The 17,646-nt window shown below is 27.3% G+C and overlaps 2 protein-coding genes across 2 annotated transcripts; both read left to right on the forward strand.

The window, feature by feature from the left end:
• Nucleotides 1-374: 374 nt before the first annotated feature.
• Nucleotides 375-1,844, forward strand: EIN_448380 (hypothetical protein; the record flags this gene model as incomplete). Its single annotated transcript, XM_004255810.1, has 1 exon — nt 375-1,844. The coding sequence occupies one exon, from the start codon at nt 375-377 to the stop codon at nt 1,842-1,844; it is 1,470 nt and encodes a 489-aa protein (XP_004255858.1).
• Nucleotides 1,845-2,117: 273 nt separating this feature from the next.
• EIN_448390 (hypothetical protein) lies at nt 2,118-4,607 on the forward strand (the record flags this gene model as incomplete). The annotated part of the gene is made up of 1 exon (XM_004255811.1): nt 2,118-4,607. The coding sequence occupies one exon, from the start codon at nt 2,118-2,120 to the stop codon at nt 4,605-4,607; it is 2,490 nt and encodes an 829-aa protein (XP_004255859.1).
• Nucleotides 4,608-17,646: the final 13,039 nt, after the last annotated feature.

A 17,646-nucleotide genomic window follows, 5' to 3' on the forward strand; every position in this document is an offset into this window, starting at 1 on the left:
TTATGAACTTTTGGGAATTACAATTTTCTTTTATATCTTCCCAAAAAAATTCTCCACACAATTTTAATTATCACATCGCGAATGAGTAACGTTTATGTGTTTTCAATTGATTTGGAAAGTGAACAAATATCTGTTTTGGTTATTTTGAATATACGTTTTACCTCTAAAAAAAATGAGAAGGTAAGTATCCACAACGCCTTGACAGCATATTTGATGCATTTTTGAATATAGAACACAAATAATTTTCCAATTTGTATTTAAATGTATTGTTGTTGTTGTTTTTAAATTTTATAAAAAGCCGAAAAAATATCAAAACTGTGTTGAACTTTTCAACACAGTTTTGTTGAAAATAAAAGAACTTGACATTAAAATTGATGCAGTTGTATGTACTGTTTATTTCCCTCTCGAGTTTTGCACTACTTCTCTTGATGGTACTAACATTCACAATTCAACCAAACACCAATTTCCCAAAGAAGTCTTATTTGGTGTACACACAATTTTTGAATGACAAACAAGAGAAGTTGATTTATAGTAAAGAAGACGTGTTATTGCACAACAAAGAATATAACAAACAACACCCAAAACCAATTGCAAATACAACAAAAAACAACAAAAACGAGTATTACAGAGATCTGAGAATGGATACAGAAGGAATAGAAGATTTCAAAGAAGACAATACCCATCTCTATCGCAACCTCTTCAAAATATTTCGATTCACAAAGCCTCGAAAAAGTGTTCCAGTAGACTTCTCAAAAAGTATTGAAGGTCTTCCAGATGAATGTGGAGGGCATTTGGATGCGCTTTGGCTTTGGGTCAATGGGAGTGAAGAGAAGTGGGTTGAAAGTGTCAAGAAATACAAGCCGGACTATGACTCAGCACGATTCAGAGATTACAACACACTTTTGTACTCGATGAGAAGTGTATATAAATACGCGCCGTACATCAAGAGATACTTTTTGGCAACAGCAGACCAAGTCCCAAGTTACTTGAATGCGCCACTTGGAGAGACTTCTTTTATTCTGAAAAGTCACAATACAAATCAGAGTAAATACTCACATGCAAAACAACACAAAGAGAGTGTGGAGGACGTCTATAACAATCACAGAGACAAAGATCTGTATACACTTGAATTGGTGTCACACTCCGAATTTGTCGATAACAAGAGTCTTCCATTGTTCAACTCAGACGCACTCGAAAGTCGAATTCATCACATCAAAAATCTTGGAAACTGTTTTGTCTATTTCAACGACGACTTCTTGTTGGCGAGACCAACTCCAATCAGTTACTTCTTCAAATACGGCAAAGTGCACCGGTATTGTTCGATTGATTATGACGCACAGAAATACGCACACGTCTCACAACACCAAAACTCGACGTCCGTTGCAAATGGACTGATTAATAAACGATTTGGGTTATCAAAAGACACACAACACTATTTCCAGTCGCATGTAGAATACACGTTATTGAAAACATCATTACTTGAACTCGAAATGGCGTTTCCTGTTGAGTTTGAAAAACAACAAAATTTGAAATTCAGAGAGTTTGGTGCAATTAATATGCAACACCTTGCTATGCATTATATGAGATACACAGGAAAGGCATTTCAGACATTTGAAATGGAGTGGAACTACTTCTTCGACTTCAAAATAAATCACAACAAAAACCATGAAAGTTTATTTAGAATTAATGAGACAGAACCTTACTCTATTTGTATCAATGACGCTTTGAACGGGTATGACAACGATCCAGAAGCGGGAGACAAAGAAATCAGATACGTGTTGAGATTTTTACAGAGAATGTTACCAGAGAAAACGCCATTTGAACTCGATTTTGAAAGTAAATAATAACCATATTGATTTGTACTTTTCATTTACTTTAAATATACTTTATCTAATTAGAAAGTTACATAATTTAATTTACTATTACTGTGGATTTATATTAAAAAATATATATTAATTAATATATATATTTAGTATTATAATAAACTATTAAACAACCATAATAAATAAAATTATATTATTATTATAATTATAATAAAAATGATAATAATTATTATTCAAACTTCATAGTTTTGAGTAAAACATCGAACAAAAAAATACTTGTTGAAACAAAACACAATGTCACGCCTTGAAAAAGTCTTTCTAATGAACGTCTCTCTTTATATAAACACAGTCGAGTCAATCAGAAATTTTATGATGGTTAACAAACAGTGTCTTGAAGCGATTAAAATGCTTCACATCAATTCATACATCGACGTTTCGTCTTACGTTTTTTCTTGTGAGATTTCTTCATCACAAACATTTTACTCTCACATCGCTGACTTCATTTTCAGAGTGTTTGAGAACATCGAAACACTCCAGTGTTGTGCTTATATGTTAGAAAACTGTTCTTTTGAGAAGTACAACGACAGAATCCAAAGCATTGTTATCGTTAAAACCGCACAAAACAAATTTAGTTTCAAACAACACAGACATATGCCGAGTTGCGTGTTACCAAAGATAAAAAGCGTCTTTATAGATCCATTTAATTTCTTTAGATTAAGAGTTGATCAATTAACGAATCTAAAAATAGTAAGTCTCTGTGCGTGGAAACTACCGAAGTATGTTCTAAGAGATGTTTATGAGAGCAACTCCGTTACAACTGCCTCATTTTGGCGCTGTGCAATTCCAGAGTTCTTACTCAAAATATGTCGGCAAATCGAACTCCGCAAATCAAAGTTTATGAAAGAAATTGAGACCACTACAGTCATTGAAAGCACAGTATTGACTAAAGTGTATACAACAGATTTGTCTCAAGCAGTTGTAGAACTGAGAAAGAACAACGTCAAAGTGCTCAATTTTTCAAGTCCACAAATGTTAAGTAAAGAAGAACAAATTGTGTTGGGCGACGACAGATATAGTGGAGAAGTCTTTGTGACGACGTCAAAAGCATTACTGGAAGACAGAGTTTATGTGAAAAAGTATTATAACAATGAGAAGTACAATATCGACAAATTTGATGATAAAATAACACAGCAAATTGTTGGTGAAAAGTGTGAATTAAATACCAACAAAAAACAAGGCAAAAAGCCGTATTTGGGGTTTACATTGACATTACACTCGCCGTTGGTGTTGGTTGAAAATGGTGTGAGAGAGATAGTTATATTGTCGCGACGATCTGTGTGTGTCAATTTATCCAAATTACAACATGTGACAATCCGTCTAATTTATTGTTCGTCTTTCACAATTTCAAATTCGAATGACATTCTTTGTGATTTCAAGTGTGTGACAATTGCACATCTGAACAAGTTAGTAAATGGAATTGTTGAAATTGGCGATTATTGTGAGTCTTTGGTGATCCACTCAGAGTGCAAAAATTGCTCTGTTACTTCAGCAAACCACACAAACAGCAATTTGATGCCAAAAATCACAAAAATTGAAATGAACTTTTGTGAAAATGTGAACATCGAAAAGCTCGACATTGGAGAAGTGTTTTGTTCACACGTGAAAACTTCGAAAATTGAGAATTGTGTCATTGGTCACGTTACATTTAGAAATTGCACCGAGTGCGAATTTCTTCGCACAAATTGCCCAAAAAGGGAGTGTAACAAAATTACATTCACGTCACAAAAAAATGAAAAAAAGTGCAGACGCCTTTATTCATTAAAGTCCTCAACAACCCACGACGAATTCACAAACAACGTTAACTGCAGGTTTGTGTGCTTCTTAAACGGGAAAACTTCTATATCAGAAAACGAACTTTCGCAATTCCAGAATGCCGAAATACAACAACAAAAGAACTTGTTTGTAATGGCAAAAAGAGTCGTCTTTGTTGGGAAAAAAGTAAAAAAGTTGCACTTTGACAGATTGCCACCAAATGACCAATTCAAAAAGTTTAACATCACATTTGATCGATTTTTTGTGGGTGAAAAAATTGAAATTAATTCTGCAAAATCAGTGAAGTACAAAAACGGTGATGTAAAAGATTATTATTACGGCCCATCAATACTTTCTAATGTGAAAGTCAAACATTGCAAAAACGCGAATTTGTATTTCAAAAACAACGAATTGGTGGTCGATAAAGTCAGTGGCATCGTGACAAGAAAGTTTCTTGTGTCAAACAAATGTTTTTATGCAAAAGACAATGAGAAAAAGACACTCTTTGACTGCGATTGTGCCATTTTCGATGTGAGAACAAACTCCGATGTGTTCGATTTGTCAATGTATGAAGGCAAAAAGGTTGTAATTACAAATATCAAAAAACATGTCATTTCGTGTAAAAAACTTGTGTTGAGTGATAAAGTCGAAGAGTTGGAACTCCAAGAAATTCAATTTGAAGAAGTCGAAGGAACTGGTCTGAAGAAAGCGAGAAATTTGAATGGAAAAATCGTGAAGACAATTTTGTGTGAGAAGTGTGAAAAGGTGTTCAGGAAGAAATGTGAGGAAATTGTATGCTCGGACAACGTCGAAAAAGTTGTGATTGGAAATTGCAAAAAGTTGGTGAAAATCATTTTGTCTGAAAACACAAAGATACTACACATCCAAAACTGCCCTAAATTAACTCATATTGAGGGTATCAAACAAGTTGCAACTCTCACCATTAAAAATTGTGAAAAATACATTCATTAAATTTTTGGTATGATTTGTTTGTGTAAAGAGCACCAGAAAACTGTCGTACAGCAGAAAATAGTCGTACACATTGTTTTATGGTATTTTTCTGTATAAAGTCGGGTTTTTATTTTTTCAAAACCCTTTTTTTTCCTGATTGTTTAGTCAATTTTTATACGTGAAAAAATATTCCTGATTTTTTGGTTTGTTTGATACTAAAATCACAAGTGTACGACAATTTACTTGCTGTACGACTATTTTCTGTTGGTCTTTATTATTTTTATTTTGAATAGAATTTATAAACTTCAATATAACATTAAATATTCATTTGTATAGTCGGGGGATAAATAGCATTAAAAAGGGACAAAGGTAGTTAATTTTGATAAATATAATTTTGAAACTATAATTTTTAAAAAATCTATTTAAAGGTCAAAATAAACATAAAATTAAAACAATAATATAAATCGTTTTTTATTTTAAATGATTATAAATTGAATATTTATAAACTTCTATTTCAAAAATAAACAAAAACACCTCAATTTGTCCACTTAGAAAAATGTGGAAGTCTAAAACGCAGCACTTTTTATGGTTTGTCTGAAACTTGTTTTGTTAAAGAATTTTTCCTTTGTTTTTTCCTTTGTTTCATTTCTTTTCTGCTCTTCTTCAACTCCAATTGTTTTAATGTTAAAATGGTCTTTCTCTTTTCCTTTCTCAGTGGGAATGGTTCAACAACTAAAGATTGAAAGATTTTAACAAATAATGATTTTTCAGTGATTCCGTGACACTTTAAAGGATTGACACTGTTGTTAATTCATTAAACTCTGGCATTTTAACCATATACATCATGAATATATATTGAAATACAGTTTTTAAACTGGTTTCTAGTATTTGAATTGCTTTTTTATGTTGATTGCCTGTTGTTGTTTCATCAAGGGTTCCTTTCTCTTCTTCTTCCATTGTTTTCAAAGATTGAATAATATCAAAAATAGAAAGTTATGGTTTTTTATTATTTTCAAAGTAGTTAATTGAAAAAACCCTTCTAATACTTTTATAGTTAAAAAAATTATATTTTATAGTTTTTTACTCAAATTAACTACTTCTGTCCCAAATTAACCCCCTTTATCACCCGACTATAATATTATTTATTATAACTTTTTCTTGATAGTTTAAATTAATAATATACACAATTTGAATATTAAATGTTGATGTTATATACAGTCAAAACTAATTATATTTACTTGTATTGAATATGTTCTTTGTAATAATTTTAAATGCTTTTGCATACACTTTTACGACTACTTTTCAAAGTATAATCATGATAGTTATTAAAAAATATTACAACTTCACATCATTTTATTTTATGACAAAAACTATATCATCAAGTGTTGTCAATCAACTGTAAGGCATAACCATTTCAACTACATTTTTCACTCCGAAAACTGTCAAATACACATCAATTGGTTCAATATATGCAATACCTGAGCCAATCGAAAATTAGATGCCGGTGACCGGTTATGGTGTGACGTAGCTGACTCTCTTTATGAATGAAAGTGCATACTGGCACTTAATTTGGTAGTCAAACCTAAAAAAGCAACTTTACATACATAACGGAATCTGGCCTGATGTATAATAACAACTGGTCGGTTCAGGCAAAGCATGTTTCACAGAGCTAATATTACACCAAAATAGACTGGGAATGACAGTATGATGTGAAATACAACTTCACCATTCCAGTTGATAAAAATAGCATTTATGGTGTTATTTTATCAATTGAAAACGAGTTATTGTTTAACGTCACTTTTATACTAAATTCTAGGTGCTTCAACTTTAAAAGGAAATGCATTGAAAACAAATTTTTACAAAATAAGAGCCAGTGAAACTCACTTTATTTCCAAAAATATCACAAAAACATTTCCAGTATACAATGCTCATTTTGGATGTGACTATCCTCCCAAACAAACTGTTACTGGTTACTTCAGAGTATCGCGTAATGTGTCTGACAAGAAATGGTGATTTTATGACACAAATGGTTATCCATATTTCATGATTGGTGTAAACAGTGTGACTCCGACAAAGGGTATGACAACATTTTAAAAAAGTCTCAATACAACGACTTCATCACAACCAAATACAGTGACGTGGAGCATCGGTACGACGCCCAAATTAAACAACTCAAAGGTTGGGATTGAAATTCAATTCCCAATTGGGCAGACACAAATTTGTGTCACAGAGGTTTCCCAAATACAACAAATCACGTCTTGACTGGGTTTACTTCAGACTTCGAGTACATCGTTTCAAAAACATCAAAAATTGGATTTCCCAATGTTTTCAGTGAATTGTGGAAAGCCTATTTAGAAGTGTATTTGGAAGAAATTGAAGAGAATCGCGACGACACGTGGATATTTGGTCACTTCTTTGACAATGAAATAGAGTGGTGGGAAAAAGAGGAGGAAATGGGAGTGAAAAGGAGACTGGAATTTGTTGAATTCGACGTGATTTTACCGCACAAATACAGAGTGAAAATAGCTGCTTCAAATATTTGAATATTTAGAAGTGAAAAATAGAATTAATAATATTGAAAAGGCATTTGAAGAATATTTTGGAGTATCAAATATCACAAATAAAAACAATTTTTTTGAACAGTTTTGAAGTGGAGACAAGTGGAGTGATGATGGAAAAACATTGGTTTAATTTATTAAAAAGAAGTCGCTGAAAAGTATTTTAGTGCCTTTAAAAACACATTCAAAATGTATAACAAAAATCATTTGTACTTATATACACGCCTTCCATGAACATCACCAACCATCTTTTAATAGTCGACAAGTATTGTGATGTGAGTACTTATAATATACATTTTTATGTGTCCCCACTATCTGGAGTACTTGACAGCGTCATAACGGGTGGGGGATATAAAGATTGGGATAAAAATGTTTGGGATAAAATGTTCGGTTAAAAATAATTTCTTCAATGAAACATGCATTTAATTTACATAAAAAATCAAACATGTTTATAATCGTTATTTAAATATAACTTGTCAAAAGAAAAATATTGTCAAAATTGAACAAATCTATATATATTAATAAACATTAGTTGTTAACAAAAAGTAAATGGTGCCATTATAATTATAAACATGATATTAAAAACACGTCAAATATATAGCGAATATTATTTATTTTAGTTTTATATAAATAATTTATTCGTTTAATTTTCGATGATATTTTTCAAAATCAACAATAATAGCCAATAACACCAAAGAGACAATTATTTATTTTAATTTATATGATTGTTCAATATTAATAAATTGATATTAAATGAGACAAGTTAATTATAATTGTGTTGTTTTGTAACAATAAAAGGAAATCAAATAAAGCAATTATCAAATGGAAGATTATCACCCCGAACTCCACCAAGTTAAAAGTCAGAAACCTACGAAAAATGGAATTTACAAAATGTTACCAGTTGTAGACAATTTTGTGTTTTATCCACAAAATGATTCTTTAACGGTGTTCAAATGTCAGGAGTGTGATGTAAAAATAATTGTTACACAAATGAATGGTAACGGAGATGATATCAAATACATTGATTACAAATTCAAAGATTCTGAGCACACCAGACACTCTCATCTTCCTTCTATTAAAAATGAAGGTAATGGTGCAATTCGTGATATTATTAGTAATGGAACCAACATTCTAATGTCTGCAACAAAACTAATGGACCAATATAATAACGACCATCCCAATGACAAGCGAAGACAGACTTCAATTAGAAGAACCTTTAATCTTAAAAAAGCAGAAATGATCGAAGATAAAATGAAAGAGTTACTGGAAAGTGGAAAATACACAACAAAAGAAGATGATAACGTGTTTATTCTTATATCAAACGAAAAAGTAACTCAACTTAAAGAACGAAAAGTGATTTATTTGTGTATGGATGGAACATTTAATTCAGCACCAAATACATATCAACAATTTTACACAATCCATGCATTTTTATCTAATGGAAAGTCTTTTACTCTCGTTCACGCTTTAATGACAAAGAGACGGGAGAGTGGTTATGATACACTTTTTTATTATATCAATTTGCATTTTAAAGAAAAGTGGGACAGTGAATTATTTAATGAAAACACAAGTATTATGCTTGATTTTGAAATTGCCATTATAAATTCAATTTCCAAATTTCACTGTAATGTGCATGGATGTTATTTCCACTTTACACAATGTATCTGGAGAGCAGTACAACGGTTATCACTGGCCAAACTATATTTCCCTTCTTCAAACGTTTGGACAATTGTGAACGACTTAAAACTTCTGGCTTTCGTGAAACCATCTGAAGTCAATGAACAATTTGAAAAAATAGTCGAAAGAATTCCATCTTATAATCTTGACAAAAATACCAGCAACTCAATCAATGATTTAATCAATTATTTCAGGGATAATTGGTTGTTTAAATAGCCGATTAAACTGTGGTCACAATTTAACCAACAATTGAGAACAGACAATTTGAGCGAGTCGTACCATTTAGCTTTGGTCAAAAGGCTTAATTGTAAAAAACCAACACTCAATACACTATTGATTCATTTAATGAAGAGAGAAGAAGCAGAACTTAAAAAATAGAACAGATGGACAGAGGGTTAAACCATTTTGTAAACAGACCAACCCGTATTTTTAATTTGACTTTGAATTATTATAGCGGAAGCAGCAAATACGAAAAGTTTAAAGAACATTTATTAAATGAAATTGAAAAATATAAATGGAACAAATTATATGAAAATTCCATTGAAAACACGGAAAATGAAATTCTGAGAATTGATTACATTAAAACAGTTCAAATTAATGAAAATGAAATTGGTCAACTAAGAGACGCATCAAATTGTGACCATAAAGAAATTGAATTTGGTGAATTTGTTGATAAAATTGATGATGAACACATGGAGCAAAATGTTATTACCAAAAGAAAAGAAGATGTCGAACAGGTTTTCATGAAAAGAGTAATAAATACACAAGAGTTAATAAACGACATAAATATCTCTACTCAAACAAAAAAGAAAAAATTACCACCTTCTCAAAGAAGTTATGTTGGAGATGGTAAAAAAGGAGAAAAAACGCACACAAATCAAAAAATAAGGACGCCGATAAAACAAAATTGTTTTGTTTCATTTTTTTGTAAATAATTTAAATTTATATAAAAATAACAAAATCAATTATTATGTTAATAATTACATCAATGATAATTTATTAATATATTTTTTTATAAAAGTGATATTTTATTAATGTTTTAGAAGTTATTGAACAGTGATATTTTTACTGTAATAACAATTATTTACAGTAAACTTGATTGATTTAAATTTAATTTATTTGAATATATTTTGATCACCAAAAATAGTCGAATAAATTTATTAAATAAAACTAAAATAAATAATATTCGCTATATATTTGACGTGTTTTTAATATCATGTTTATAATTATAATGGCACCATTTACTTTTTGTTAACAACTAATGTTTATTAATATATATAGATTTGTTCAATTTTGACAATATTTTTCTTTTGACAAGTTATATTTAAATAACGATTATAAACATGTTTGATTTTTTATGTAAATTAAATGCATGTTTCATTGAAGAAATTATTTTTAACCGAACATTTTATCCCAAACATTTTTTCCAAAACATAATATCACCCAATCCGTCATAACAAGTGTCAGAAATAAATCAATTTTGTAACATCCCATTCATGGTGACTGAATTTAGTTTTTCTGCACTCGATGCAGGACTCCCCAGTTCAATTGGCGCAGGAACAAGAATGAACAATCAAGTGCAAACAGCAAGAGCAGTCAATTTTTTTTAGCTCAGTTAATCAATATTTAGAATGTAGTTGGTGCACATTATTTTGTATATATAGACCAGTCGATATATGGGGCTAATCCATACACAGGAGATAATTCAAACTACAATATACTGAACGCAACAGACTCTCATTATGAACATTTGACAAAAACATTTGAGGAAGTCAACAAAAATTAAAGCAAAACGAGACTTGGGAATTTTTCATATTATGGGTATGTTCTAATAAAGTAATTATGTTTGGCGCAACACAAAAAAAGAATTTAATTTGAGTGATACAAAGACATGTGAAGTTTTATTGAAAATGAAAAATATGGGACATTTGTGTATAAAAACAAGACGATTGGAAGGTTCGAATTTGTTGACAGCGCATTCTACTTTTTCAAAAACGACAACACAACTAAAGAACTTCGGGTTTTACTCATTCAATTGCGATTGAACAAAGTTGTTGAAGGCGAAAAGATGGTTGAGTTGTATTATCAGACCAATTCATATTCCGATAAAACATCTGAGGTGTGTTTTGCTCTTACTATAGGAAACTAGTTTGATAATAAGACAAGTCCGATTATAACAAGAAGAGTTGCATACTTCACAGACAAATTGGTGAGTAACAAAGAAGTTGTGATTATAGAATAGCTTACACAAAAGTTCTATTAAATATGAAAGACTTTGGAAGCGATTTTTCATATGGAGCAGCATTGGGGTATTACAATTATTGGAAACCAATAAATACACTTAATATTGGAATCAGACTTTGTGTATATCCAGACAACATCAGAATATACAGAGATTCGGGTTTAACAATGAGTGCAACACGGACATTTGAAGAGGGAGAAATAATGAACTAGGTAGACAGTTTTGTGCCAAGTAAATTTGTTGCAAGAAAAGAGGCAAATTTTGTATTTTTCCCTTTTGAGTCAAATTGTGATCATAAAGGATATAACTGCTATAACAAGAGTCTTGATTTGGTTATGAATGAAATTGCTCTAACGTATAAATTACCCAAACCCCTTGTAATGCCAAATTATGGAAAGTGTGAGCTTAAAACGTTTATCGTATAAGCTGTTGTTTTGTTCTTGAATTTTATATAACATAATTCGTATTTGGTGTTTAATTAATGAATATGTTGTTCAACAAATAATGAGAAAGAGCGTGAAAACGTATACAACTTATTCTATATACAATTAAAAGTGTATTAATTTTGTTATATGAGAGTTAGAAATAATAAATACATTTTATTTTCAATTGTGTATTATATAAAATCTTTAAAACCAAAAATGTTATAAAACTGTGTAAAAAGGTGTGTAGAGGATAATAACAATTTATTTTTGATCGAATTTTAAATAAAAATCAACACAATGAACAAAAAATTTAAATATTTTTTTGTTTATAAAAAACAATTGTTGTATTTTTTGATCACAAAAACTTAAAATTGTATTAATTGATACAACATAAACAATATAAACAATGTCAAATTGTTTACATTTTAAACTGAAAAGTTATAAATAATCATTGGAATTATAATTGTAATTTATATGCGATACAAATGTATATTTGATAATTATCTTTTTCATACATTCATACAGGGTATCCCAAATTACTATGGATGTGCCAAATCTTTTTAGGCCACAAAATCGGGTCGCAACTCTTAAAAATAGAGCATTTTATAAATAAACAGACAAATTTTATTTTTTTTCGAACAAATAAATTGTTAAATATTATTCAATTAATTAACAGATCAGTTCCAAAATTAAAACATGTTAAAAATACGACATCTAGATTATTTTTAGAAATACAAACTGGAATGAAACAATTTTTAATTATTACACAAAAATTTATTTTGAATAAAACAAATAACTTCAAAATAACACAAATAACCTCTTACAACACAGAAATTATTTCTGACTTCTTTGATTTCTAAAAACCACATTCTTGAATCCACTTTATCCTACAATTTAACATTTTTACTTATTATTGTCTTTGTTTTTGAACAAACTTATCTTTATATTTACAACTTCGGTTTCACTTGACACACTTTTTTTAAACCATCATTTGAACATTCAAACCAATTAGCAGACATCACCAATTTAAAATTCAAAAATTAATAAACGCATACAGCATGATATTGTAAATAAGTTGACACGTATTGTAATATCCTGTACATGAGTTCTATATAATGTAGTTATTTAGAAAAATATTTTTATTCAATTTTTGTTTGAAATTGCAGACATAATAGTTGAATATAATGATAGATGATGTCGTGATGATAATTTGATTTTGTTGTTTTAAACAATATTTTATGAGCATGGTCTTGCGCCGATAATAAATGAGTACTTGATTGACATCAATACCCATTTTAATGGAACAATTCCTTTGACTTTCGACAATGAAAATCAAGTGAAAGTTTATTTAAATAGTCCTTTATGACTTTGATTTTTGTTTTTGATTCAGAAAAACCGAAAGCATAAGCTTTCTGATAATCAACTATTTCGGGGTATTTTATTAGTGCAAAAAGAGGGAAAGTTTAAATAAAAAAGATGGAAAATAATGTTGGAAAATGTTTGTTTTTTCGACTTTAACTGTTATGTTGTTTTATTTTTTTTATTTTTTCTGATAATTCGATTTTCTGGTTATTAACAAAAAAAGAATCAAAACATACGAAATTTTGAATTGATAATTTAAATTGAATATTTACTGCTTCCGATATATTTTTAACATTTAGATATTATATGTTTTCTTGTTTAAAGTTGTATTTTTTACAGCATGAAACATCTAAAAACAACATTGGCATACAAAAAACGAAAAACATACAAGAGATTAAAAACTTATTTTTTGTTAAAAAGTTGAATTAAATTTTAGAAATCATTTATCAACACACAAGTAAAATAGTTGAACTTCACATGGTAAAAAATTGATGCTTAAAAACATTTTGTTATATGTTATGACCATTACAGTTGTTTATTTTTAAGGTTTTTAATATTTTTAATAAAATTTTTTACAGCTGACAAGTAAATTACTAAATTTTGATGTTACACATGCGTAAACAAATATAAAAACTTTTGATTCGCCTCGTTGTTGAAATTAAAAAAAGCAAATTAAAAATATTTCTTTAAGATTATTATCATTATAAAGTTTGAAGTTTCAGTGTTTTAAATTGTTGAATATGTACAGTAAAATCTGTTTTTAATCAAATACATTTAAATGTAAATCAAATGAAAATTAACTCGTTGTTTATCATACAAATTCAATTTTAAATTCAATTTTTCTTGTATTATTTTATTATTACAGTTCTTCTTAAAACATTTTCACGGAATTCAAATACATAAAAGAGTTAACATGCCATAGTTAAAGTAATTGCAATTTTTAATGACGATTTCATGGACTTAATAAAAATAGCATACATTTTAAATGTTTTTTTAGAAATAATAAACATTATATACAACAATTTAAAAAAGTTTATAAATTAAATTATTCACAAATAACTTAAATGTGATATATAAAACGAATAGTCACAACTAAAATGTTTTTATATTATTGCTGGAAAATAATCAACACAAATTGTTTTTGGTTTGAACAATTGTTTTCTGTTTTTAAGCTTTTTTATATATTTAAAATATCAAAATTTTTAATAATAATTTAAAAAATATTTAATTTGTTTTTACAATATAAAATATTTTCAAACAACACAATGAAAAAAAACAATTTATAATTAGGCATGATCATTAAATGTAATATTTACTTAAGTTGTTGAAATATTAATATATAACTAAATTGAATTGATATAGTCTTTTTATGGATAACAACTAAGTGACAATTTAGTTTTAAAATATAAATTCTATGATATATTATAAAAAAGCGTATTGTAATGATTGACCAATAACTATGATCTTCCACGTTTTTATCTCTTCAAATATAGAAACCAAAAAATTGTAATACATTTAAGAATTTTGTTTTAACCCCCTTTAAACGAAAATTACAAACTAAATTTTTAAAAAGAATAACAACCACAACTTAAATAATTCAAAACTGAGTGTATGATCATTTTATGTTAACAATAATTTAATGATAATTATAATAATATACGAATATCTTTTATATTTTCTGAAAATGTCACATTATTGTTTTGTTTTAATTTGAAATACATTATTCAATCAACTTAATTATTTTTGTTTTTTCAATTTAAAAATTAACTTTATGTGAAAACTTTTTTATAATCAAAATATTAAATTCTTATTGTTGTTTGGCTTTAGATCACATAACAGATAAAAAAATATAAATACATATATTTGTTTTTCGTTCAAAAAATTTTTCAAATAATATTTTACATTTGGTTAAATAAAAAATAATAATATTATGTCTCCATGTAATAACAAATGTATCAATATTATTTTTTGTTTGACATTTTTATTAATAAAATACACTAACAACAATTTACAATTTAATATATCAACATTAATATAGATTATAAAATTACTTTAATTGACAATTATTAATGAATTGTTAGCTATTTTCAACATTTTCATTATTATTTAAAGTGTTTTAATGAAGCCAAATTGGAATTTATTCAAATTTTAATTATATTAAAAACTAATTTTGAACAAAAATAAAAACACATTTATAATTTATTTTCTTTGTTGTTTCAAATTCAAACATATTAAACATTTAAATGTTTATAAACCAAGTGTTTTTAATAGATCAATTGAATGGTTATATATATAATATGTTTCTTTTTATTCTTTTTGTACTTTTTAAATTGAAAAGGAAAAATAAAAACTTGTTTAAAAGGAAAAAGTTGAAAAAGAATATTAAAATAAAAAACTAAATGTTTAATGTAATTTTCAAAAAAAAGTTGTTTAAAATTGAAAAAGGAAGAATACACCAAAACCTCTCATTAGTAGATTAACTGGGAAAATAAAACCCTTCAATAATGGTTATGAAATAATTTATTTCCTTTCCCCTCAATAAGTTTTATTATAGTTTTGATTTGCTGAAATGTTTCTTTAAGAGAGGTTTCTAATTGGGTGATTTGTTAATGAGAGGTTTTATTGTAAATAATTAATTTATCTTATTCTTAATACAGTTGTATTTCTTTTATAACAATATATTCAATTTAATTAGTAATGTATAATACGTAGCAACGTTTTTCTGTGTGTTACTAAATAATTTTTGTAAAAGTAACAATTGGAATAATTCTGCTTATAATATTTCATTTTTGTAATATTGTAATAATTTAAACGCAAATATTCATCAACACTTTTTGTCAATTTATTCAAAAGTTTTGTATGTTTAGTTACACAATTTTAAAATGCAATATTTTAACAACATTGAACAAAATTCAAGTGGTCTAAAAAACATGAAAACTCTAGTTTATCAAACAATTTGGTTTTTAAAAAGTTTATATTTTGTGTATAAAAATAAAAAAGCATAAGGGGAAATCATCAAAAATTGAATTGATATATTAGTAATAACATGTCAATTAAAAAACAAGGACGTTGTTCTGTGTCAAATTGTTAATATTATTTTATTTATTTGTTTTAAAATTATTTATGATACATAAATATACATTTATTATTTTGCCTAAATATTTAATATTTTTTTCAAGATGTGATTATTAAAAACGAAGTTTTAAGTTTAACATTCATTTTAAATCGTTGTTTCGAAAAATATTATAAATAACAATGTTCACGATACTAGCATTGTTTTATATCTCAACTTCTAAAAAAATAAGATATAACATCAATTGAAATGTTTTATTATGTATTTTCTAATACAAAAAATGCATATATACTTAATTTGAAATCTATGTGTAAAAAATTTGATTGAATTTGACGTTACATGTTTTCTAAAAATATTTAAGTTTAATTAATTTATATTTATTAACTCATAAACAACGTAGAAGTATAATAACATAAATTATCACAGTTGTTTTGTAATTTTTGCTTTAAAACTTTTAAATTTTTACCATTTGAACTTGGTGTTTTTAAAATATGATCATTTGTGTATAAATTGTAATACATAATTTAAAATGATTGTTATTCAATTGTATATAAATATCTTATTGACAAAAAATCAAGTTGTTAAATAAATTGATAAATTTAATCATGATATCGATACAAAACGTTTATATTATTATTCATTTATTAAATTTGTTTACAAAATTGTCCAAAAAATATACATGAATCCATTATTAATGACAAAATTTATTATTACCGACAAATTTAATTCAACTTTATGAAAATTGAACAAAATTTTATCTGATTAATTATGACAATTTATTCTCTTTTGAGTTTCAATACGAATTATTATTTTGAAAACTTTAGTGTTGAAAAATCAAAAATTTGGTATTTAAAATTATTTTTTTGTTTAATATGTGCAATGTCTACTCTGTGTTATAACACAATTCATCGTTTATGCATCATCTTCATTATATGTGTAACAACAAATTGAAATAAAATAAAAGATATTTTTTATCATCTTTACATCATTGATATAAACATCTTTGTTCCATCTTACAAACATCTTATTGATGTTTTAATCGTTAATTTCATGTATTTTAATATGAAAAAAGTTTTCAATCTTGTAAAATTGATTGTAAAATGGAATTTTTTTTGACTTTTTTATGAGAATTTTCATCATTTTTTTTCTAACAAATATTTTTTCAATAAAAAAAACGCAACAAATCGGGAAATATTTTTTTTCGTTGAAAAAACAATCTTTGGGTATTTTTTCCCGCCGGTTTGCATTAAAAAAAATAAAAACAAGTTTTTTCATATAAAATTCTGCAGTTTTGGGCTCAATAGCTTATTTTGGGATACCCTGATTCATATTAAACAAATTTGTTTTAATATCAATACTTTAATAATTTAGAGTTGATATTAATTATTAAAGATTATTTTTTATAATCAAGTAACACAAATAAAGAGAAAGGACGGACATGGGGACGAAGGACGGGAATATAGGCCGAAGGACGTCCTTTGTGGTTTAGGGATGTCCTCCCGCTATAAAGGGCGTCCTTTATGTGTATATGGTGTCCTTTCTATTATTTTCGTGTCCGCGGCATTTTTAATAACTATATAATGAGTTATAATATTACTATGAATTTACTATTATAAAATATAATTATTTCCAAAAATAAATAAATTCAAAGACAAATGTTAAACAACAAGTAATTTCGTTATAAATTAATGGTTTTTATAAAATATGCAAATTTAATTAGTTT

This window comes from Entamoeba invadens, assembly GCF_000330505.1.
Source record: "Entamoeba invadens IP1 unplaced genomic scaffold scaff_1105074725891, whole genome shotgun sequence".
Classification (NCBI taxonomy): domain Eukaryota; phylum Evosea; order Mastigamoebida; family Endamoebidae; genus Entamoeba; species Entamoeba invadens.